The sequence below is a fragment of the Periplaneta americana genome, chromosome 17 (genome assembly GCF_040183065.1).
Source record: "Periplaneta americana isolate PAMFEO1 chromosome 17, P.americana_PAMFEO1_priV1, whole genome shotgun sequence".
In the NCBI taxonomy this organism is placed as follows: Eukaryota; Metazoa; Arthropoda; class Insecta; order Blattodea; family Blattidae; genus Periplaneta; species Periplaneta americana.
Window position 1 is genome coordinate 13,911,182 of NC_091133.1, and position 26,432 is coordinate 13,937,613.

At 35.1% G+C, this 26,432-nt stretch overlaps 2 protein-coding genes across 11 annotated transcripts in view; one reads left to right on the forward strand and one right to left on the reverse strand.

Annotated features, from left to right (window-relative positions):
• Positions 1–26,432, forward strand: part of LOC138692620 (zinc finger protein 235-like) — a 44,160-nt gene that overhangs the window by 13,766 nt on the left and 3,962 nt on the right. For 6 of the 10 annotated variants that reach the window (XM_069815659.1, XM_069815654.1, XM_069815656.1 and 3 more), the window contains 3 exons: positions 822–1,052; positions 11,368–11,505; positions 21,736–21,818. In XM_069815659.1, the coding sequence (XP_069671760.1) occupies positions 948–1,052; positions 11,368–11,505; positions 21,736–21,818 (326 nt within the window). In that variant the 5' untranslated portion in view covers positions 822–947. Of the gene's footprint in view, positions 1–821; positions 1,053–11,367; positions 11,506–19,403; positions 19,618–21,735; positions 21,819–26,432 lie in introns of all 10 variants that reach the window. The other 4 variants (XM_069815662.1, XM_069815661.1, XM_069815660.1 and 1 more) reach the window with 2 other exon arrangements.
• The window catches only part of LOC138692619 (zinc finger protein ZFP2-like), a 68,226-nt gene continuing 54,041 nt past the window's right edge, over positions 12,248–26,432 (reverse strand). The window contains exon 5 of the mRNA XM_069815652.1: positions 12,248–12,461. Coding sequence (XP_069671753.1) covers positions 12,449–12,461 — 13 coding nt within the window. The 3' untranslated portion in view covers positions 12,248–12,448. The remainder of the gene's footprint in view (positions 12,462–26,432) is intronic.

Here is a 26,432-nt window from a genome sequence, read left to right on the forward strand (position 1 = left end):
AAATGAATGTTATATAATTAACTTAGCTATTATTATTTGTTTTTCTTGCATCTGTACGAGATTAAAAAAAGAACTTATGTTATCATTGATTCTACGTTAAACTTTGGCCTATATTGGTGTACATGTTTGTGATCTTTTACATTAAAATATATTCGCCATTATTGCAACGGAATTTTATGGAAGGGTGTTATATTGTAAGAATTTATGATATAGAACACATTATTCCACAGGTCTCCAAGACTGATATTTATCTTGAAATTGCAACTCCTGTGAGGGCGAAAGAACGTACTTAGATAAATGTGCTTGTTATTTACAAAAATAAATTTACAGGCCTAGGGAAAGATGGTCCACCTTGAGACAGGAAAATTTGTTAAATTTTTTGCATTAATGTTTGCTGTGGATATTGACATTTCTTTGTGAACAATGTTCCATCATTATTACATTTTATAATTAATCTTATAAATTTGTGCTAATGATAAGGATTTTCAGATTAAAAGCTGAATTGTACAAAATGGCAAAATGTCTCGTAGTGGTGAATAGTGTTCCACCTTGAGAAAGTGACAGTTCCACAATGAGACACTTTATTTTCTGATCGATTAATATAAATATATCAAGGAAGTGACATATATATATATATATATATATATATATATATATATATATACGGGCTGTTTAAAAATACGGGGCATAATTTCAGGTATGTATTTCCCACATGTAGACAATCAAAATAGTTCATTACAACATGTGTCCGGAAATGCTTCATTTCCGAGTTATGGCCTTCACAACATTGCAATTCACCAGAACCTTTTTTCTTTCCGCAGGTCGTTGTCATTACAGAAGAAGTTCAAAATGTCCACCTCCTGCTTGAATACAGACCTCACATCGATGTCTCATTGACCTGCGAACACGATCCCAAACTCCAGGAGTAATGCGTATATCCTCAGAACATGCCACAATTCGATTCCGAAGGGATTCCAAATCAGGCACCGGAGACGAATAAACCAATGATTTTAAATGGCCCCATAAGTAGAAATCGAGAGGGTTCAGATCAGGTGAGTGTGGAGGCCAAGCAATTTGGCCACCTCTACCTATCCATCAATCAGGAAACCTTTGATCCAAGTACCGGCAAGCCATACGACTGAAGTGTGCAGGAGCGCCATCATGCAAGAAGTGAATGTGTTGACGATTGATAAGTGGAGTGTCTTCTAAAACATGAGGTATGGTGTTTTCCAGGAAGTTTGTGTACGCCTGCCCCGTAAGTCTGTTTACAAGAACATGGGGTCCAACTAATCGATCACCAATGATACTGGCCCACATGTTGAGGGAGAACCGCACTTGGTGATGAGATGGAACAGTTGCACGTGGGTTTTCATACGCCCATACATGCTGATTGTGGAAATTTTTATGCCATCTCATGTGAACTGTGCTTCATCTGTAAATAATACTAAGGCAGGAAAGTTCGGATTTACACCACACTGCTGCAAGAACCACTGACAGAACCTAACTCGTGCAGGGTAATGTGCCGGTGACAGGGCCTGTACACGTTGCAAATGATAAGCATACAATTGATACTCTTTCAACAGTCTCCCGACAGTTGTATAAGGAACATTGACTTGCAACGCTATCCTTCATGTGCTGATAGAAGGGGTCATGTTCACAGCCTCCAGAATCTTCTCCTGTACTTCTGGAGTTGTAGATCTTGGTCGTCCCCTTCCCAAACCAGGAGAGTTAAATTTTCCATACTCGCACAGACGGTAATGGAGACGTACAAATGTCTTCCGATCTGGACATTGTCGCTGTGGGTACCTCTCCTGGTACAAACGACGAGCCAGCGCAGCATTGCCGTCCACCTTACCGTACATGAAGTGTATCTCTGCCAGCTCTTGATTTGTGTGTGTGTGTGTGTGTGTGTGTATATATAATACGGGGCATAATTTCAGGTATGTATTTCCCACATGTAGACAATCAAAATAGTTCATTACAACATGTGTCCGGAAATGCTTTATTTCCGAGTTATGGCCTTCACAACATTGAAATTCACCGGAACGTTTTTCTTTCCGCAGGTCGTTGCCGTCAAAGGAGACATTAGGAGGGCACTCTGACAGTTCATTCCGAGGCGAAGGTTACATTCAGTGTTGTGTAGGCGTTATACTGTGCGACATGTATTCAAATCAAGAGCTGGCAGAGATACACTTCATGTACGGTAAGGTGGACGGCAATGCTGCGCTGTCTCGTCGTTTGTACTAGGAGAGGTACCCACAGCGACAATGTCCAGATCGGAAGACATTTGTAAGTCTCCATTACCGTCTGTGCGAGTATGGAAAATTTAACTCTCCTGGTTTGGGAAGGGGACGACCAAGATCTACAACTCCAGAAGTACAGGAGAGATTCTGGAGGTTGTGAATATGACTCCTTCTATCAGCACACGAAGGGTAGCGTTGCAAGTCAATGTTTCTCATACGACTGTCTGGAGACTGTTGAAAGATTATCAATTGTATCCTTATCATTTGCAACGTGTACAGGCCCTGTCACCAGCACATTACCCTGCACGAGTTAGGTTCTGTCAGTGGTTCTTGCAGCAGTGTGGTATAAATCCGAACTTTCCTACCTTAGTATTATTTACAGATGAAGCACAGTTCACATTAGATGGCATAACAAATTTCCACAATCAGCATGTATGGGCGTATGAAAACCCACATGCAACTGTTCCATCTCATCACCAGGCGCGATTCTCCCTCAACATGTGGACCAGTATCATTGGTGATCGATTACTTGGACCCCATGTACTTGTAAACAGATTTACGGGGCAGGCGTACACAAACTTCCTGGAAAACACCATACATCATGTTTTAGAAGACACTCCACTGATCAATCGTAAACACATTCACTTCTTGCATGATGGCGCTCCTGCACACTTCAGTCGTACGGCTCGAAGGTTTCCTGATTAATGGATAGGTAGAGGTGGCCAAATTGCTTGGCCTCCACGCTCACCTGATCTGAACCCTATCGATTTCTACTTATGGGGCCATTTAAAATCATTGGTTTATTCGTCTCCGGTGCCTGATTTGGAATCCCTTCGGAATCGAATTGTGGCATGTTCTGAGGACATACGCAATACTCCTGGAGTTTGGGATCGTGTTCGCAGGTCAATGAGACATCGATGTGAGGTCTGTATTCAAGCAGAAGGTGGACATTTTGAACATCTTCTGTAATGACAGTGACCTGCGGAAAGAAAAACGTTCCAGTGAATTTCAATGTTGTGAAGGCCATAACTCGGAAATGAAGCATTTCCGGACACATGTTGTAATGAACTATTTTGATTGTCTACATATGGGAAATACATACCTGAAATTATGCCCCGTATTTTTGAAACACTCTGTATATGAATTCTACAAACATCAGATGAGTAGATATCGGCTATGTAATCAGGTTATGTGTCACGGAGTCAATGAATGTTATCAGCAAACTCGATGCTGCCTTTTTGTGTGACGACAGGTTGGTGACTGGCAAAATCATTGTAATATCAGCTTTATTAACCAATGCTTCTTCCGGCACTTCTGAAAAAATGAAACTGTTCCCTATTTTAGCACTTCTACTTGGAAATGAAACATTGTAATTCTTAGTGCTAAGAGAAAGCACTTTTCCAACATAAAATAAATTTTTCTCATTAACTTGAAATTTTACAAGAACAAAGTTATTCACGTCTGCTTCTTGGGTTGTTGATCTATTGGTGACAGAGAATGTTTAACTTCGAAGTCACTTCCAGAAGATGACTGGTCAGAATTTGCTACATCTAACTCTTCAGAGCAATCCGATATCATTTGTGTAACTTTTTTTCTTCATCATTACATTCTTCTTTTTCTGTTTTAATTCTTCTCTGTCTCCTATCCAGCTCTTGTTTTATGGGAGTCTTCTTAAGATAGCATGCCTGTGTCTGGAATGAAAATCACATCTACCGTAACTGCTGCCCTATGTATGCTGATTTTTTCCTTCTAGAACAAGTTTTACAGCATATTTCATACTTTCGGCTGTCTAGGACCCTTTATTTGTTTTAATTTTACGATTTTTAGCCATTTCTGAAACATCAAATACGTAATTATACATTTATCGCATTAACTTGGTTGACAATGAGACAGCTGTTTAGTAGTGTCTCACTCTGCCCCACATTACTTCTTCAATGTAACAGGTCATAGTAAACTTTCTAAAACAAGTTATGTGCTTTTAATTACGTTAATTTGTAGTAAGTGAATATGTACTTCACCTGGAATAAATCATATTTTTCTTACCTGATTGAACAGATAACTAGACACTTCAATTGCTGAGGTAAAAAATTTACATACAGACTGGAAAATGGCGAAATGTTTACTAAGACGAAATTTCGAAGGTGATCGATTCGATATCTTGAAAACTACTGCCTAATAGTTCATGTAGGCTGCCACAAGAATGAGACGCTTGTCGGCTAAACCATTCAGATTTTAAAGGGAATGTCTCATTGTTGAACATGTCTCATTGTGGACCACTCTACCCTACATACCTTCATATTTATAAATACACACAAACATACATATTACGGAGGATTTAGGAATGCTGCTAAGCGATATAGCACTGCTATCGTATTTACGTCCATGTATATGTACTACCAGGTAGTGAGGAGAAAAAAGTATCAGTGAGTACCAGCTGGGTCAGCATTCGATATCCAATACTGTTCACAACTTGAAACACTGACAAATGATCTGGTTGAAAGGCGATTGATTTTTCCTGCAGAGTATACTGTAGACCTAATAGTTCGTAAACTTGACATCAGCAAGATATTTGTCCCGGTTAGTACATACATACATGCAAACATACGAAAACATAATGAACAACACCGAAATATTTTCACTAAATATAGAAGTATTCTAAACAGAAATTTTAGATATGGAACCCCTGTTCACTGACGTCAAATGTTTGCAGTAGAGGACATTAAAGTAATTGCAGTTTGGTTCTCATTAATTAAATGGTGGTGGTTTTATTGATGCTGTTGCCAATTTCGCTCAATTCCTTCCTAATGCTGTATAGACTTTTCTCCTGAACCTAAACACCGTGCAAGAAAATACTATAAACTAGGGAAAAATTATAACATGATTAATATCCAATGAGAACAATCGCAATCCACTAATCCCGAAAGGGAAATGAAACGTTATAGAACTAAGAGACAAGTCAAATTCCTTTACCAAATGAGAACAGTTTCAATTTCAAAATCAACGAGGAAAGGCTATCCATCGTATACTTGGTAATAAGGACTGCATTGTAATATTGCAACTTCAAAATTAGAAGATCATTTCCAAAACCTCTACTAAGCTAGGAACAACTGCGTCAGAAACAACTGTCCTAACGCACTATTGGATTCCAATAGGCTCGTACTTAATTATTCATCTTCATGTTCATATTCATGTTCTCTCATCATATCAGAGATGGAAGTCTTCCTGGCTATTTGTAGAATTGCCGTTGACACATCTCTAGGTCTTGATCACGTCTTAATGAGAGTCGTTAAAGATTTCGTCATGGCTGACCTAGCACTGGATTATTCTGTAATTCGTATTGAACTAGAATTATTAGATTATTGGAGTGAGTAACACTTTTTTTTCTTTCAGTTTGTGTTTTATACATGTATCTTGAGATATTTCGATTCAGAGAAAATATGTACAATGTACAGTGATTTTTTTTTACCCTTCAGTTACTTATCAGACATGTAATTACGATATATTTTTATATATTTTATTTTATTTTTGTTATTGAACATAAAACAGACAAAGCCCAATTACAATGTTCAAGTCTGAAAATTGATATAATATATAAAACATAAACAACATAAACGAGGAAAAGGAAACATACTCTTATTACAACTGAAACAAAGTAGAAAAGAGAGAAAAAAATACATTGAAAATAAGGTGTGACAGTAGCTTGAAATTAACTAATAACAATATTCTGTAAAATATGATAACAAATTATTCTGTATATAGAAAAAATCATATTGAAAATATCAACATTCGGATGAGAATGTAATTTATTGTATAATTGTAATATTTGGAGAAGTGGGGAATTTTTTGTGCGATTCAGTATTTGCTCTTTGTATGAAAAATAAATTTCGAAATTTTGTTTTTATCTTGGACGCATATAATGTTATATAATAAAATAAACCAGCACAATCCAATTTATTGTTAATAATTTTATAAAGAAAGTTGAAAGATTGACAGTTTCATCTAATTTACAAACTAGTAAAATGGAAATGTTGTAGTATTGGAGCATAACTTTCATAAGTGGAATAATTATTATAAAGTCTATACTATAACCATTTTAGAAATTTACTCTGATATTCTTCTAGTAACAATATATTTATTATGACTTGAGGCTTTCCCGGTGTTTCAGGTAGTATAACCCTTCTTGGGTTCTCAGCCAGATGAGTTGGAGATTTGCTTCCAAGCTTTCGACGGCTAGCTCTGCCATCTTCTTCAGGGAATGAAGTGTTTTTTCGATGCATTTCCTCCCCGTAAAGGTGAACAATGTATGACTTGAGGCTTTCCCGGTGTTTGATGTAGAATAACTCTTCTTGGGTTCTAATGAAGATGGCAGAGCTAGCCATCGAAGGCTTGGAAGCAAATCTCCAACTCACCAGGCTGAGAACCCGAGAAGAGTTATTCAATATATTTATTAGTAACAGGATTCTAGAAAACCGCAGCATATCTTAATTTATATCGAACAATGGAATTATACAAAATTCTTATAGTTTTGACTTTAAATTTACAAGAATTTCTCATAACAGAACCTAAACGTTTATAGAACAAATTTATAATATTATTAATATGACTATGAAATGTAAAATTACTGCTAAATATTATACCTAAATCTTTATGTTCATTTTCTGCTGGTAAAGCTTTTGCCTCTATTTTATACGAAAATTTAATTGTATTTTTCAATCTAGAAATGGTCTTATGCATACATTTATTAATATTAAATGACAATTTAGTATTAATACTCCAAATATGAAAGTTTGTAATATCTTTTTGAAGTAGCTTGCAATCTGATGATATTTTTATCCAATCATCAGCAAATAGTAAAATATCATCAGCAAATAGTAAAATTTTAGAATGATGTACACAATTCACAATATAATTAAAAAACAATAAAAACAATAATGAACCAAGATTAGAATCTTGAAGGCACACCAGAATTTATTGTGAAAGGCTTAGAAGTAAGTCCATGAAAATTCACAACTTGTACTCTTACTTTCAAAGATTTAATTAATGATGCCAGTGAGAAAGAAAATCCAAATTGTTTCAATTTTAATAAAAGAATATCATGATCAACCTTATCAAATGCTTTCTGAAAATATGTATAAATAACATCAACTTGTAGTTTATTATGTAGTTGGGTGAAAACAAATTTAGTAAATTTGTGAAAGTTGATCTTCCAATCCATGTTGATCATGTGAAATTGATTTTGCTGCGAAAGTATAAATTTGTTTATATATTAATGATTCAAGTATTTTAGCCGGACTTGATAAAACTGTAATAGGTTTATAATTTTTTAATTTCGTTAATTTTACCAGACTTAAATATTAGAGTAATTTTTGTACACTTCCATTCTTTAGGGAAACAATTATATTTTATAATAAGGTTGAATATACTGTACTAGCTAGTGGTGATACTGAATTATCTGCACAAGCTTTAAATATATAAGGTGGTATACAGTCTGGTCCTGCAGATTTTTTGGGACGTAATTTTGTTATAGTACATTTTATATCTTCATGTGTGAAATACATTATGTTTAAGAGATTACAATCATTGACTACATCAGTTGATACATCACACACAGGGTCCACATTATAAGTGGGTTCAGTTGAAGAATAAACATTGAAAATAGTTGACAAAACCTTCACATATTTCATTCAACAATGACTATTTTTTCCCATAATATTCCATAGAATGCAAGTAATTCTGCTTTTTCTTTTATTCTTAACAAAATTCCAGAAATCATTATAATCAAATAAAATTGTACTGTCTATTTTATTGATATATTGATCCTAAGCTTTTTTAATTTCATTTTTCGTGAGACTCCGATAAAATTGATACATCAGTAAATAATATCCTGAAATATGTTTCTTCTTTCTAAACTTCTATTTTAGTTTTAAGTTTTTTATAACACTATTATTAAACCATATAGGATACGTATTTTCATATGGTATAGTTCTGGGAACATACTGTTCCATAATGAAATACATTTTAGTATAGAATATGTGAACAGCAAGGACAACATCTTCACAAAGGTGAATACTTGTCCAGTCACATTGTTGTATAAGTCGATATAATTTCTCAAAGCCAGCTTCATGGAAATTATTTTGTCCAGATTGACTGACTGACGAATGACTAATTTAACTAATTTAAATGTTACAGACAATGCAGGAAGAATGACTAATATCTATCTGTGCTAAAGACGGAATTTCTTCTTCAGCCTCTAAATATTGCTTATTATGAGATCAAGAGTTCTGTTATTTATATTAGATATTTTATTATGAGATTTTAAATTGAATAAATTCATAAACTTCATTAACTCTTTTCTCTTTAAGCGATCCTCTCGAAAGACAATAAGTAAAAGGTAAAGGTATCCCTGTAACATGCCATGAAGGCACTTGGGGGGCATGGAGGTAGAACCCCATGCTTTCCATGACCTCGGCACTAGAATGAGGTGGTGTGGTCGGCACCACGCTCTGGCCGCCTTTTACCCCCGGGAAAGACCCGGTGCTCAATTTTATAGGAGGCTGAGTGAACCTTGGGGCCATTCTGAAAATTTGGCAACGAGAAAAAATCCTAGACAATAAGTATCATTAGTAATTTCAGGTATGTTAAAGTCTCCCAAAATCAGAATTTTATTATCAGAAAAATTATTACAATTTTTATAAACGTTTTCAAAAAGTGATTGTAAATTTCAATTATTAAATTGGGTGGGAAATTTACTACACAAATTAATTATTTTGAATGATTGTAAAATAATTTAATCCAAATACATTCCAAAGTATTTTCTATTTCGAAAATACGTTAAACTTCGAATGAGGATTTTATAGCTAATAGTATTACTCCTCCATGTTTTTTTCTTTGAAGTATTTGCAAATCTGTCATTCCTAAAAACAATATACCTGTAATTAATTACTTCAGAATTATAAAATGAACTACCATCAAATGGGCAAACTTGGAACAGTGTCTTAACTTGAAACATTATCATAGGGTGTTTTCGTTTTGTCACAGTAACACCAAACTGCAATAGAACCAATGTGCTGCACAACAAAGTAACAAGTGAAGATTATGTTGCCACTGTGAGAAAACGAAAATGTTCTATGATAATGTCCATGCCTGTGGAGTAACGGTTAGCACATCTAGCCGCGAAACCAGGTGGCCTGGGTTCAATTCCCGGTCGGGACAAGTTACCTGGTTGAGGTTTTTTCCGGGGTTTTCTCTCAACCCAATATGAGCAAATGCTGGGTAACTTACGGTGTTGGACCCTGGACTCATTTCACCGGCATTATCACCTTCATCTCATTCAGATGCTAAATAACCAAAGCTGTTGATAAAGCGTCGTAAAATAGCCTACTAAAATAAAAAAAAATCTATGATAATGTTCCAAGTTAAAACACTGTTCCAAGTTTGCCCATTTGACGGTATTTAACAAAGTTTCACTTATTGCTATTACATAAAAATTATTACAAAGCACATTTCTAAAAAAAATCATTACTTTTTGTCTTTAAGACCTCTAACATGCTGATAATAAATAGTAAAATAAGTTACTGCACTCAGTGAGATTCAATAAATTTAGTAATAGGTATCGATTTCATTTCTAATTTGGAAAACAGGAGATTGATCATGAAGGGGGAGAAATATATTTCCGGTTCTTGTCCATACATACTTGACATATTTAAGTCTTCTTGCTTCACGAGTCTTGGCTAAAAGTTTCCTCTTGTCACTGCATTGATGTAGACTGGATTATTGAATTTGTAGCTTAAATCAAAGGTGTTGAGATTACACTTCACTCTTCGTTGCTTCAGAGTATCTTTTTTAAACCGCTGATGAGTGAATTTAACTATAATAGCAGGAACTTGAGTGTCAGACCTGGATTTCAGGTGGTGACAAGCATCAACAATTCATCTTTGATTTCAAGCCCAAGAACTCTTCCTACATTTTGCACAACAGTAATAGGATTTTCTGCAGGTATCACAGGCATTCCGTGAATTTCGACCATGTTCGCTCTTGAGTACTGCTCAAGATCAACGAGTTTCATTCTCAATTCAATATTTTCTGCACGTAAATTATTGTTTGTAATTTTTAATTTTTCCACTTCCTGCATACATGCATCAGTGATATTGGCATGCTTTTGTAGTACCAGTAATTCAATATTTGCATCAAGTTTTTCATGTGCAAGATTCAGACTTTCCTAATTCAATTTCCCTGTCTTTACGTAGTCTCTTTAGCTCTTTCACTTCCTCAGACAAAGAAACAAGTAACTTATCAACATTCTTTACATTAACTTCATATTTCCCATACTTCGTAACATTTTTATCAGTATCCGTTGTTAGTTATTTTGCTCTTTACAGAATTCACATTTCGTTGAATTTTCTTCAGATTCATATCGTTAAATATCCTCATCCTTCATAACGACACAACTAATGTGAAAGAACTGGTTCCTCGTAACACAACATATTGTCTTGCTCATATAACAGTCTTATATACATATTTAGTAAGTATTGAGCTTCGTGACTGTATATACTAGACTGTGGTCATTTTTTGTTTTTTCACGCCTTTATTACATATCTTACAAATCATGATGATGAATAAGGCAGTGGTACTCCTATGTTTTATAATTAAGTACGTCTTTCTTTTGTTTTAGCATTAAATTGAATCAATCAGTGTAGGTTATGACTTATGACTTTTCATTGTTGCCATTACATTATACATAACTTGAAAGAGAATTTTGAGTCGTAAATATTATAATTATAGACAAAATTTCCGCCAAAGAATGAATTAATATATGAGTTGAATCACAGATCATTCATACCTGTAATGCATAAGTTTTTAGATTCAGCAGCACTTCTTTATAGATAAAACTCGATAAATTTGAGAAGTCCACCTAGCCATCAATACGCATAACCATATTCCTCACTCCTAGAAATAAACATTTCCTTTTTCTATCGTATGTAGCTGTTAGTGTCTTGTTCATATTTTACTATTCATTGTTTTCTTTATACTGTATTTTGCATGCACCTTAATGAGCAGTCAACTGGTATCACATCCATACAAGCTGTTATATTTTACATATTCATTATGTCCCTCTCTTCTGCAGGAAGAGAATTTATTCTATCTTCACGTGGCTGGAGTAAAGACGGAAAGTGTGGACCACAGCTATGAGCTCACTTCAGATATTAAAGTTGAGGAAACTGCAATGCCAACTAATTTTGTTACGACAAAGTGTAAAGTTGAGGTATGTTGATCGCATAGGGTTTGCTGGGTGTTCATTCAATAATAAGTTTGTTTTCTTTTTTTTACAGACAGTTACTATAGCAATGATCCTCCAGGAATATTAGCATATTAAAAAGTCATTAATATTTTCTGTGTAAAAGTATTTGATCCTTTATTGAATATATCCTAAATTTAAACTACACACACTACCATGTGATTCAAGAACATTGCGCAGTACGTTATTCAGATGAAAAAAAAAATCATAATATTATAAATATATGTCATACTTTTAAAATTTTAAGGTTTAAGGACTTAAATTATGTACGAAAATTGCAAAATCATTGCAATACATTCACATTTTACTCATCTGAGAAATCAGAATTAAAGCCGGTATTGAAAGACTCAACCTTCTTTAGCAATACACGCAGTTGGCGAATTGTGAATTGTGCATGCTGAGGTAAAGCATAACCATATGGAATCAAATCGAAAAATGTGGCTGGCCAAAAGTGAGGGTTCACCATGGTCATCCAGCATCCTGGGTATCCATATATATATAATGCTTTACTTCCCCTGAAAAGTGAGGCGGTGCACTATCGTGCTGGAAATACATTATTCCTAGCGTATGCTACGATATTTGCTCAAATAAATGGATATAATTATTCTCGCAAAATTTGCAACTACTTTTACCCCATAAGACTACTTGTCCACAGTGCTAGTTTTCTGTCCATTGCAAAGAATTTCCAGCATGTCACTATTTCACCATGTAAACTGCACAGCGAGCTGCTAGATTGCAGTAGCTATGAGGAAAAAGCATAAAAATGTCCACTGGCATACAGTGCGATCCTTGCACCGTGTACACAGTGATAAGGAAAGTCTGGCTCTACCTTTTTCTGGCTTAATCAGGTTAGATATTCTTGCAGCTGGCGCAGCAAGTCTTCTGTACAGTGCTAGATATTCCATTGTCTTTATTGAAGAAAACTGCAGAAGAATTAGAAAATACTGTAAGTATTGATATAAATGATGATATGAATCGTCCAATTCCAAAACTGTGTAAATCCATTTTTTTTTTTAATTGAGATAATGGCAGTTTCGTCATCTACCTAAATGTCTCTAGCAATTTTCTAATGAATGTTGTGCCTAAATTCCCTCTTTCCTTCCATAAATAAGCTTCAAATATGACGAACACTGCAAACAATTAGGAAAAAAGTTATTGGTTTTTGGCGTTTCCTGAAAATTGTTAAGAATGGATGTAGACAGTTTCGGAATTGGAGGCTTCATATATATTTGTATAATGTATTACCTAAACTTTAATTTATTATAGTGTGTATATATATATATATATATATGTATATATACATTCATGATTTACATCAACACACTCCCAGGCCCAGGCGTCGTTTAGTCTCTCTCTAAGCATTATTGCGCATTTAACCCTCAATGTCAATGGGAGGGACAATATTTTCTATGATGGATACAATTGCGGGAGTAGTAGAAGATAGGTAACTGTAGGTGGCTTAAGCTAACACAAATAGCCCAGCCCTGCACTATTACATTAATGTTAAATATTATGAGAGGCTGATATATAATATGCAGGAATGGTTCTGATATTGTGAATTAGCATACAGTATACACAAGAATATTTCTTATTTTAATGAACATTTTGTCTTATATTTTCACTTCGTTTGTTTAAGGTCAAAATGGAAAAATTACAAATGACACGTGAACGAGTAAGGCAGTTAATCTTATATATAAAAGTCAATGTGGCTATGTATGTATGTACTCGATACAAATCTACACGCTTTGACCAATATTTGCCAAAGTTTGCACATTTAACCTTCATAACCCGGAGAAGAACATAGGCTACATTAAAATTGGACAGATGGACGTTAAATTAATTAAAATATGAAAAATAAAAATAAATAGGTAAAATATTCATGTATAATATTAAAATGCAAAAGCTTCTACAATTCATTGTTCTTTATTATTGTCTGTTGCATTCAACATCGACTTTCACGAGGCCATGGAAATTATAACACGAAATTAAATTACATTGTTGATACATCATGAAGGCTAAAATCTAGAAGACAATTAATGCAATAAGTATATTTACACAGTCCAGGATCGTATTATGAATTTCTCGATGCAGTTGTGCATAGCGAGCAGGCTGTGTTTATCCAACTGAATTCTTTGAAACCACAAAGATTGCTATCACATAATTGAATACTTAATATTGAATCACCAATATTACTATTACGAAATATTGATCCACCAAAATTATGCAATGGAACGAGAATTGATGAGAGAAACTCATGAAAAACGTAATAGAAGTGACAATATTAACTGTCAAAACGAAAGGGGAAGATGTTTTTATCACATGTATTTCTTTGATACCCACTAACATGCCTTTTGATTTTAAGCAACTGCAATTTCAATGCGACCAGCATTTGTAATGGTCATTTATTAAAATGAAGCTCAAGGACAGTCGCTCAATGTTGCAGACATTAACTTAAAAACTGAGTGTTTTTCACATTCTCAACTATATTTCATACAAAGCAGTGAAAAAAAGATTTTACACATATCAAAAAGCACTTCAATGATAATTTTGTCATGTTGCTAATGTAGTACTGTATGTGAATGTACGTAAGCCCACTGAAAATAACACTGTATTAATTCTAAAATATACGTATTGTTATTCATGTCCAAAAATTTATTACTGCGAAATTCTATCAGTATAATCACATTGCCAATGTAGTACGTTATGCATTGTGGAAAGAGCAATCTCTTAATTTCCAAAATACTGGCATACGTCTCTCAGAATATTAGTCTTTATCTTAAAAAATGACTTCTTCCGAGTTTATATTGTATCTGTATTCTGTATATAAAAAATAATAATATAATTAATATGTTCTGAATTTGTGAGATACAATTTCTCAAGTCATGATTTAAAAAAAAAAACTGGGTATTACATTATAAGCGGGCTTACAGCGATCATGCAGTAAAAAAACTTCCAATGTAAATTAAAATATACGTAGCCTATAGGCTATATTGATTCTTTGGTACGACCGATCTAGAGATAAATTTTGGCTCAGAATGACACTGCAACGGGTTCAGACTGGGAACAAGGGAATTCCCTTTCATCGTCAGCTGTCTCTGCAATTTAAGTGAAAGCATACATAGACATGAAGTTACGTGAAATGTATGTCAGCACAGCATAGATCAATGTACAGATCTTATAATTAGTATATCTCTGCTTCTGTTCAACGTCACATTTGCGGTAGGGAGGAAGGAAGACGGCAGAAAGGTTGTAATGATTTTTAACATGCTGACTCTTATGACTAAGACAAGCCATTTGGAATTTAACAGTCTAGAAATAAAATATAAGATCTGTAGAACATTGAGTTAACGTTAAGTGGGCCGAGGGGTGCGTTTTTGTTTTGCTGAACTTCAAGGCAATGCTGGAGGTGTGCTGCTGACAGGAAAGATTGGGCGAGAGCTGTAGGAGAGGCCAGGGTTCTTCACGGACTGTAGCGCCAGGAGAATGGAGAATGAAAATCAAAGCAATGCTAACTCATTTAAAGTTTGTGTGGCTGTAGCCTGTATATATTTTCGTTTAGTTTTATTTTATTTATAGTTTAATTTTTCTATTATTTTATTTATATTTCTGGTGATGTGGAAGAGAAGGTCTGACGGCCTTAACTACGCCAAAATAAATAAATAAACACACACACACACACACACACATATATATATATATATCTATATATATACTTACTTACTGGCTTTTAAGCAACCCGGAGGTTCATTGCTGCCCTCACATAAGCCCGCCATTGGTCCCTATCCTGAGCAAGATTAATCCAGTCTCTACCATCATATCCCATCTCCCTCAATTCCATTTTAATATTATCTTCCCATCTACGTCTCGGCCGTCCCAAAGGTCTTTTCCCCTCTGGCCTCCCAACTAACAGCATTTCTGGATTCGCCCATACGTGCTACATGCCCTGCCCATCTCAAACGTCTGGATTTAATGTTCCTAATTATGTCACGTGAAGGATACAATGCGTGCAGCTCTGCGTTGTGTAACTTCCTCCATTCTCCTGTAACTTCATCCCTCTTAGCCCCAAATATTTTCCTAAGAACCTTATTCTCAAAAACCCTCAATCTCTTTTCCTCTCTCAAAGTGAGAGTCCAAGTTTCACAGCCATACAGAACAACCGGCAATATAACTGTATTATAAATTATAACTTTCAGATTTTTTGACAGCAGACTAGATGACAAAAGCTTCTCAACCGAATAAAAACAGGCATTTCCCATATTTATTCTGCGTTTAATTTCCTCCCGAGTGTCATTTACATTTGTTACTGTTGCTCCAAGATATTTGAATTTTTCCACCTCTTCGAAGGATAAATCTCCAACTTTTATAGTTCCATTTCGTACAATATTCTGATCATGAGACATAATCATATACTTAGTCTTTTCGGGATTTACTTCCAACCCTATCTCTTTACTTGCTTCAAGTAGAATTTCCGCGTTTTCCCTAATCATTTGTGGATTTTCTCCTAACATATTCATGTCATCCGCATAGACAAGAAGCTGATGTAACCCGTTCAATTCCAAACCCTCTGTGTTATCCTGAACTTTCCTAATGGCATATTCTAAAGCGAAGTTAAAAAGTAAAGGTGATAGTGCATGTCCCTGCTTTAGCCCGCAGTGAATTGGAAAAGCATCAGATAGAACTGGCCTATACGGACTGTGCTGTAAGTTTCACTAAGACACATTTTAATTAATCGAACTAGTTTCTTGGGAATACCAAATTCAATAAGAATATTATATAAAACTTCTCTCTTAACCGAGTCATATGCCTTTTTGAAATCTATGAATAACTGATGTACTGTACCCTTATACTCCCATTTTTTCTCCAATATCTGTCGAATACAAAAAATCTGATCAATAGTCGATCTATTACGCCTCAAACCACACTGATGATCCCCAATAATTTCATCTACATATGGAGTTAATCTTCTCAAAAGGATATTCGACAAAATTTTGTACGACGTCAACAAAAGTGATATTCCTCAAAAGTTATTACAGTTAGTCTTGTCCTCCTTAAAAATAGGTACGATTATGGACTCCTTCCATTGTTCTGGTACAATTTCCTTTTCCCAAATTGCAAGTACAAGTTTATAAATTTTTAATATATATATATATATATATATATATATATATACATACATATAAATTAAAAACATTTGAACATATGACACGTGATGAAATGTTTTCTTTCGCTGTCTGACCTACAGTTGTTTCAAATTGAGTTAATCCTTATCAGGCATTCGGCTAAGAAGTTCATTAATTCATGTAAATGACACTATGCAAAGATTTCATCTTCATGGACAAGGAAATCTTAGTAAAGACAATTCGTTTTGGTTGTCTATAGTTGAGTTTCTGAGATTTCCGAAGTCTAACAACCAGTGTAATTAAAAAAAAAAAAAAAAAAAGATAACCCGGGCAACGCCGGGTGCTTTCAGCTAGTTATGTTAATAAAAACGAAATCATGTCTGTGGGATGTTGCGTCACCTGATTATAAAAATAAACAAAAGAGACACATTGCAGGAACAGAGATTGGCCTTGAACTACAAACATCATCAGAAGCCATAAAACAAAAAATACACAGCCTACGGTCACGGTTCACATCTGAGAGAAATAAGGTGATGTGTCACAAGTCAGGCAGTGGAGCTGCTGTCACATACAAAACCAAATGGGAATATTATGATGCACTTGGTTTTATGTTTTGTCACGTGAGTAAGGACGTGTCACAAGACTCCATGGTAAGCACTTCATATGTACTGATTTTGCTAGGAAACGTCACCTTCCCTCCAGTAGTATTTCATGAGTTATTTTCTGATGTCCTTTGCAGACGCGGGTGGATTTATATTTGAATTTCTTTGTAGAGGCTGAAAGTGGCCTGGCTCATTTCGCCAAGTTGTAGGAGTGAAAGACCTATTTTCGTTCTCTTTATCGAAAGCATCCCTGGAGGCGTATAGTCGAAGAGATCATATTAAAAAAATATGCAGTACACATACAGCACAGACAATTATCGTTACTTTACTTGGCTCTAGTTCCACAGTTCTCCTCAGAACTTTAAATCGATCTGGCATAATGCCAAAAACATTCTCTGTTATTCTTCTTGCCCTAGACAGACGATAATTGATTCTTTCCTGTACAGACTGATGCTTGAATGCAAAGGGCTTCATAATATGAGGTTCCAATGCTAATGCATTGTCGGCAACAATCACAAATGATATAGCAATATCCCTTCCAGACAAAGGTCTGGCACAAGGAATATTTAATATATTATTGTAGAGAGCACTTGATAAGGCACAAGTCCTATCAAAAGTTCCTCAGTCAGAATTTTGACCTTATGATCCAGTATTTGAATCGTGGATTGGAGAAACAGCACATGTCACAATGTATGGCGTATTGACGTGTGCTGTTTCTGCAATCCCTGATTCATTTATAGTCTGCTATATTTTTCATCTGCTAGTGCCATCAAAATGATATTATGAGCATTCTTATAGTTAAAGTACAGACCAGAGAGCTGCAAAATAGCGCTTACAACCGGTTTAGATTTGACCAGTTAGAGAACATCACCGACTGAATATTCTATTTTCAACCATTTACCCCTTATGTTTTGCAAGTAGACAGAACACCAGGTGCTCTTCATCATACATGAAACCGACATTTTCTGAGTACATAAGCAGAGTAACAATTGAAGGAAATTTACTTTGTCTTATTTAAAAATGTGTTTGATATAGGTCTACAATTATTGATTGGACACTTTAATACACTTATCTTCATAATTAATATATAAATGAACAAATGGACACCAGTAACAACGGAGAAAATAAGTGTAATGCAGAATATGAAATCTGGTGCATAAAGAAATGCAAGATTAAAATAAATTAAAATTACTTACTAAAGAGAAGAGTAATAAAGTTCATAGGTCTACAGTCTAGTGTAATATTTACACTTTAAACTCAAAATGCATACCTCTAAAACAGTAATTGTTAATATATAATGCGTTTTAATTACATTATTATTTCAACAATAAATCATTTTTTAAGAAGATAGAATGTTACTAACAAAAGAAAAGTATTCTGAAGCTCAAATGCTTGTGCTTTCACGAAGCATGTTGTTGCCCTTGAAGGTACCCAACTGTAATATCTGGTCTACATGAATAAATGAATCAATGCATCTATGTATGAATCAACTAATTTATCAGTCAATTAGTGAATTGATGAATGAATCAATCCATACATGAATGAATCAATCGATATATATATGAATGAATCAGTGAGTAGATGGATGAATGGATGATGGATGAACCGATGGATGATTGATTGATTAATTGATTGATTCATTGATTGATGGTACTGAGACAAGATGAATTACCAGTTAAATGGTAGGCCGACACGATGATAAACACGTCCTTGTAAGGGTTCTTGTAACTCCTGCATGGCTTAATGTGATCTGCCTTTGCCATCCACTCACGAAGAATGAGAGACAACTCGAATATTCAATGAACCGACCCTTAGACACTCTGCGAGATGGGAGAGCTTTGCATAGTGACTATAGCGCCAGTCATTCAGTAGTAATATATAATTTCTATTTTTCATAACCGGTTATGCACGACTCTAGTACAGACTGCCACTATTAGTCGGCACTTTGATGTTAACATATTTCTCATCTAAGGCACCAAATAGATTAAGGAAATTCCACTTCTTATTAAACTCATTAGCTACCTGAAAGCACTGCTCTTCTGTTTTTGGCACCTAGAAGTACAAAATAGAACATGAAAATAATTTGTTATAATGGTATTACAATCACAAGCCATAATTTATTCTCCAAAACTATTGGTTTCAGAGCACAGTCTCAGAAAAAGGGGATATGCATAGGGCAGAAACTCCAAGTGATGACATTCAAGAAGATGAATGCACAAATCACGATTCTTTGCCATCCTCCACGAGTCCGACCTCTCCGAGATCTACATCTCGGAAAGGAAAGAGAAAGAAAAGCATCGGATTGGAGGAAATGGCAGCGATAAACAGATGTATGTCAGTCTTCGAGAGTGGTACAGGTAAACAAACAGACGAATTTCACATATTTGGAGAATATGTTGCAAATGAACTACGAGTGATGAAAAATGACTACCTGAGGTACAAAATGAAAAACGCTATACAGCAAGCTATCATGAACGTAAGTGAAGAATATGCAAACAGGATATTTGGATTACAAATTATGGGTACCTCGTTCAGAGCATCAACTTCTACAGACACCTTGTAGGAATTCATTCTCTTGCCAAGTGACAATAATTGAAATAATTTCTGTTTGCTTGCTTTTATTTTTACTTCATTTTATTTCTTCAATTCACATGGTTTCGACGATTTTGTAATTGCAACGATATCCATTTAGTTGTATTGTTTAGTGTTCCTGAGGTAAGCAGCTTCATGATATCTGTATCCTTTTACAGAACTACACGAATTCTTTTCTAAAATTTAACAATGTTACTTTTTATTTCTCTCCAGTAATATTAATATTGTGATTGCTATTTAAAGATATCATATATGGAAGTACAAGAAAGGCAAATATTGTCATTATGTGCCATTCACTTAACCAGTAAATAGTTCTGTGCCTGCAGAGATTATATGCAGGTAAATTGAATTTACTTCCTATGACCAACATCGTGAGGTTCATTATTATTTAGACTGTGCTGTGCATTATTTGTTAGTTTAAACATACAATGCTACATACCTTTCATTCTTTAATAGAGCAAAAATGGCCTCACACACCTCGGGTGAAATTTACAGGTTGGTAAATGGTATAAATATATCAGTGACTGATAATTATCACCTGAAAATAATTTTAACATTTCAGAAACTTTGAATACGAAATAAACATCCCGTGTTTTTATAATACACGCACGCACGCGCGCACGCGCACACGCGCACACGCACACACACACTCTCTCTCTCTCTCCCTCCCTCCCTCCCTCTCCCCCTCTCCGCCCCCCCCTCTCCCCCTCTCTCCCCATCTCTCCCTCTCCCTCCCTCCCTCTCTCTCTCTCCCTCCCTCTCCCCCCTCTCTCTCTCCCTCTCCCTCCCTCTCTCTCTCTCCCTCCCTCCCTCTCCCTCTCCCCCCTCTCTCTCTCTCTCTCTCTCCCCCCCTCTCTCTGAAACTTTCATTTTTGTCGTCGATTTGCAAAAGAGGACATGTCGCAAAAACTATAATTAAGTTAACAAATTAAAATGTTCATATATATATATTTTTTTTATTTAGATCACTATGGATACATACATTCAGGATCTTTTTTTTTTTTTTTTTTTTTTTTGCGATTTCCCAACACTTTGTTATTTTGGACGTGTCCCCTTTTGCAAATCGACGACAGATTTTAAGCCATGTTTGCCTGTTGCTAAATACCTAAAGGTAATGGTAAGACATTCCCTTGGTGATAAAAATTTCCTCATTAATGTATCTTCCTTCTGAATTAGTGGTGCCACCTTCTCCAGCAAATATTCACGAAGCAAGTTATCAACACCACACTTTTCACAGTTCGAAATCGAGTCCTTTACCCAGCAGATTCTCCTTTCTTCCCTCCCTCTTAACCTTCGCAATATTTACCAAACAACCAGCAGCAATTCTGTTTTCGCCAAACATTACAGGCTACACTGTGACTGTCAGTGCTACAAGGTCAAACGTTCTGCTCTTGCGCTAGAGAATCCAGCGCGAATTTCGTAGTGACATGTAAACATATACTGCAAGATCTTCCTGCCAGCTTTTAGCACTATGTAAAGAATTGCAAATAACGCGCTATTCTGGTCGTGTGTTAAACATGCTGTGATATTTCTGTTGCGCGCTATATAACTAGCATCGTGGGCGAGTACCTTTAGATAACCCTCGAAAATGTATTGATCAATTTAATTATTGTTCATCAAACCGCACCGCACATTGCAACTGAAGCAATGCTGAAATTTATGTACCACAGTCTCTTGATTTTCCTCGGATAAAACATGTGAATTTTGTATTTGCGTTATTTCACGTCAAATCGCACAAAATGGTACAAATTGCGTTTTCTTCTCTTAGGTACTCAAATTTCTACTTGACCTCGGATTTAAAAGTAGGCATATGGCGTGAAAATAGATTTACTCTGAGTATACAGATGCTTCATTTTCTGTTCTGTTTCATCTTTATAATTTAGGAAGAACTCTGTGACCTGGACACAGTAAAGGACGAGCTGAAAATGGAAGTTACTGCAAGAGAGAATGAGATTCTGATCGATAGGTGAGTGTGGTGTGCAAGTCTTCACACTGTCCTTTCTTACATTGCTTCATTAATATTTTAACGTTCACAAGACAACAAATACCAAGTTAGAGATTATGTCAATACAAATTTTGTTCATATCATGCTTACTACCAAATGGAATCAATTATGTTGCACTGCCAAGTTTTCGTAATTTTAAGTGATCAAATAAACTATAAACATTTTATATAATAAGAATAAGGGATAGAAAAAATTATAGCCCATTTGCAATTCCGAATTTGAAAACAATCACACAAAATAGCTCATTGGGGTCCAAAAAACTGTAAAGCGAAGTTTAATTATTTTTTTTTGTAGCAAATTCTTCGACTAAGGTAATGTTCATAAATATACCTCCGCATGTTTCTCTGGTTATAAGAATGAGAATGTAATTGTAAGTCGAAAACGTAAATTCATATAGAAAATTATATATTGCGTATTTTCGCTCACTGGGGTCCAAAAACTGTAAAGCGAAGTTTATTTATTTATTTTTAGTAGCAAATTCTTGGACTAAGGTAATGGTCATAAATATACATCTGTATGTTTTTTTCTGTTTCTAAGAATGGGAATGTAATTGTAAGTTGAAAATGTAAATTCATTTAGAAAATTATATATTGTGTATTTTCCGTCCAAAATAGCTTATCAAATGCTAAGTGAAATTTATTCACCAAATTAGCATAATGTATAATTGACAATGTTACATAGATGAACGTTTTCGGTAATGTTTTGCCATCTTCAGATCATTTACATATGAATGTTACGATATATGAACACTTTACAGGATTAGAGTACGAACAATGTCAAGGTTAAAGTCACTTAACATGTAAACTAGTTAAAATATATAAAATAATTCCTGTTAATTGATAAGTTATTTAAAATGTTGTTTAATTAGCAGAATTATTTTATATATTTTAACTAGTTTACATGTTAAGTAATTTTAACCTTGACATTGTTTGTACTCCAATCTTGTAAAGTGTTCATATATTGTAACATTCATACCTAAATGATCTGAAGATGGCAAAACATTGCCGAAAACGTTAATCTATGTATCATTGTCATATACATTATGCTAATTTAGCGAATAAATTTCACTTACCATTTGATAAGCTGTAGACGGCAAATACACAATATATAATTTTCTATATCTGAGCTTGTCGGAACTATATAACATGCCTGTAAATTCTTTTGCTTTTAAGGACCTTCAAACATTAATTTTTACCCTTAACCCTGTTTTTAAACCAGTAATTGTGTCCAAACTCACCCGAATCAGCAGGTGACTTTGGACACAGTGATTTCTTAAGAAAAAAAGCAACCTAACGGTTGGCAAACATGATATTTTATATATAAAATTTGTTTTGTGAGTTAAGACCAAAATGTTGTAAATATTTTGATTCATCCAGTATTACTCATAAACAGCAGTGTTTAGACATTCTGCCATCCAGAGCTGTTTATATTTTTCTCCCCTGTTCTTTAATCAATTCGATTAATGCAGTCAACAAGGTCATTACTTCGAAAATTCTAGCAGTCATAAAACATTTTTACTCCATTTCAAACAGAGGTGTTCTGTTCTCGAAAGATTTTATGAAGAAATTGACAGTAATACAGCATAACTTAAAAATCTTTTTAAAATACTTAAATGATAATAAAAATAAATTTTTAAAATAACATTTAACTGTTATTTTTGATAAAATAGTTTGACATACCTTTTATTACATTGTACTTATTGGAGGAAATAAAATGTCATTGTCATTTACTAGCGAAGATTGTTATCTGTGTCATTTACTCTATCTGTATGATTTGAATCAACAATATTATCACTTAAGTCAGGAGCAGTGGACACAGAAGTACCAGGCAGGTTGTTGAGCCAAACTTTTCGATTCGGATTTCTTAAAAAATAATTACAGTTTTGGAATCATCGGCCTTGATAGCGTAGTTGGTAGAGTGCTGGCCTTCTGTGCTCGAGGTTGCGGGTTCGATCCCAGTCCAGTCGATGGCATTTAAGTGTGTATAAATGCGACAGGCTCATGTTAGTACATTTACTAGCATGTAAAAGAACTCCTGCAGGACAGAAATCTTGCACAGTGGTGACGCTGATATAACCTCTGCATTTTCGATCGTCGTTAAATAAACCGTAATTTTGGTTTTTAATTCATTGTTCCGAACAGCCCATTTTTTTATTGTTTTTTGCATTGCACACCACGTAATTTAACTTTGTGATCACTCTTTCTTTAATAATTAACCAATCACTAAATTACACTCAAACTGACCAAACTACCATGATACTATCACTTCATATATGCAACTACAAACCTAACATAACATGAATAGTTCAGCAGAGTGCACTGTGCAGTTTGAAAAATAAGTAAGGACGTTTTGGCTCATAATTGTTTGATCAGGTATGCTGTATTAAACCCTAAGTACACGGTCAGTACAGCTCGCGCAAAAGATATGAAAGCCTGACTGACGTCACAGGGGCGAAGCGGGGGGGGGGACAGAGTGTGGAAACAACAACAAATACGCTCTAAATATCTAACTGAAAACATCGACCTCTTACCTTGAGCTTCTAGTCGGAATCTTCAAACTCTGCTATCCCTTCCATTTCATCATTATAGCTAAAATCAGCGTCATCGTCATCATCACTGATTCCATCGAGATTTATGATAATTGGGTCTAAGACGTCATCAAACAGTACTTCCCGGCTCATATAATCTTGTTCTATTTTTTTTTTTACAAAGAGGACCCCAATCGAGCTCAGTCATACTGTTAAATTTCTGCTCACATAGTTCTCTTTCTGAATTTAATTTACGATCTATGTTTCTGGAAGCAACCCATCCTTTCACTATCGACCAAATGTTCTCGATAGAGCTTAATTCGGGGTGATAAAGGGGAAGTCTAAGTGAGATATGCCTGGCACTTTCAAGAATTTCCATAACAATAGGTCTTTGCAACTTATAAACACTTAAACTAATTGTATATACACACTTGAAATGTTTTATATATACACACACGCACTCTAACTCTATATACACACGATTTAAATAACTCTGTATAATCCGTATACACAATTTAAATACCAATCACACACACACAGATATATACCATATATATATTCGCACTTTAACTCTATATACACGATTTTTATGGTGCAGTATTACACACAATTAACCCTAGCACTGCTAAGGGGGGGGCAAAAATTGTCCGCACTATTTGTTTTATTTGTGTAGAATATGTAATTGTTGACCTGAAGAAACAAGATTGTAGGTAATTGTAGATTAATATCTCAAGTATATAATGACATGGACTTATAATTTTTATGATTTATTTAAATCTGCCTACCATCTTCATTTATAGTGCGGGCAATTTTTGCCCCCCCCCCCCCCCAGACATGGGTGTGACAATTTTTCTGTCTGAAAATATTGATCTATAATCAGATTAATATACATTGTTTGATTTTTGGTACCACTGGATATACAAATTTAATTCAAATTATGTTGTCATTGCTGCTTTTAAAGTAATAACTGTCTTGTTATTCAAACTGGACCAGTTGGAAATTGGTTGTGTGAAATGTCTCATAATAATCAGAGTGTCAAAATGTCTCGGAGTTTTCTCACAGAAAAAGAGGTGACAGCTATGGTAGGGAATATACTACTGCACCTCCAAGGCAAGTCCGCAGGTCAGTACAGAATATAGTGAGTTTCCATGAAGGTTTGACCTCTAATGCGTCAGAATCTTTCAAAAAGTTTATAACTCCTGAAATAGTGAACATTATTGTGCATCATACTAACGAAGAAGCTAGTATTAGGAATCTAAAACTTACAAACACAGAAGAATTATATGCCTTCATTGGTATTTTGATACTCATGGGTGCAAATAATGACAGTGAACTACCAATTGATGATTTATGGGGAAAAGTACTGGGCAAGAACATCTACACAGCTACAATGAGTCGTATTCGATTTGGAGAACTTCTGTCCTTCATTAGATTTGATGATAAGCAAACAAGAACTGAAAGACGAAAGCAAGATAAGTTTTGCCCCATTCGTGAAGTTTTCTATAAAATTGACGAATTGTTTGTAAAATACTACATACCTAGTGCACATCTAACAATCGACGAAATGCTCTCGCTCTTTCGAGGAAGATGTCCATTTAAAGTCTTTACGAAAGACAAGCCAGGCAAATATGGCATATTGATTAGGATGTTATCGGATGCACACACCCGGTACATTCTGAAAATGGAGGTCTATGCAGGAAAGGACGAGCGACCCGCCGAGGAACGGAGTGCAAAGGCAGTTGTTAGACGCCTAGTGAAGCCGCTGGAAGGAACCGGAAGAAATGTAACAACGGATCGTTATTATACATCCATCGAGCTAGCGGAGGAACTTTACAATGATGACAAGCTGACTTTGGTGGGGACATTGAAGAGTAACAGAAAGCACATACCGGAAGAGCTAAAGAAGACGCAGGGTCGAGAGCTATATTCCTCTAGATTCTTATTCACAGACCCGAAAACAGGCAAGGCACCAGTTACCTTGGTTTCATACATCACCAGACTCAAGCCCACTAAGAATCTCCTACTTCTATCCACACAACATAATGATA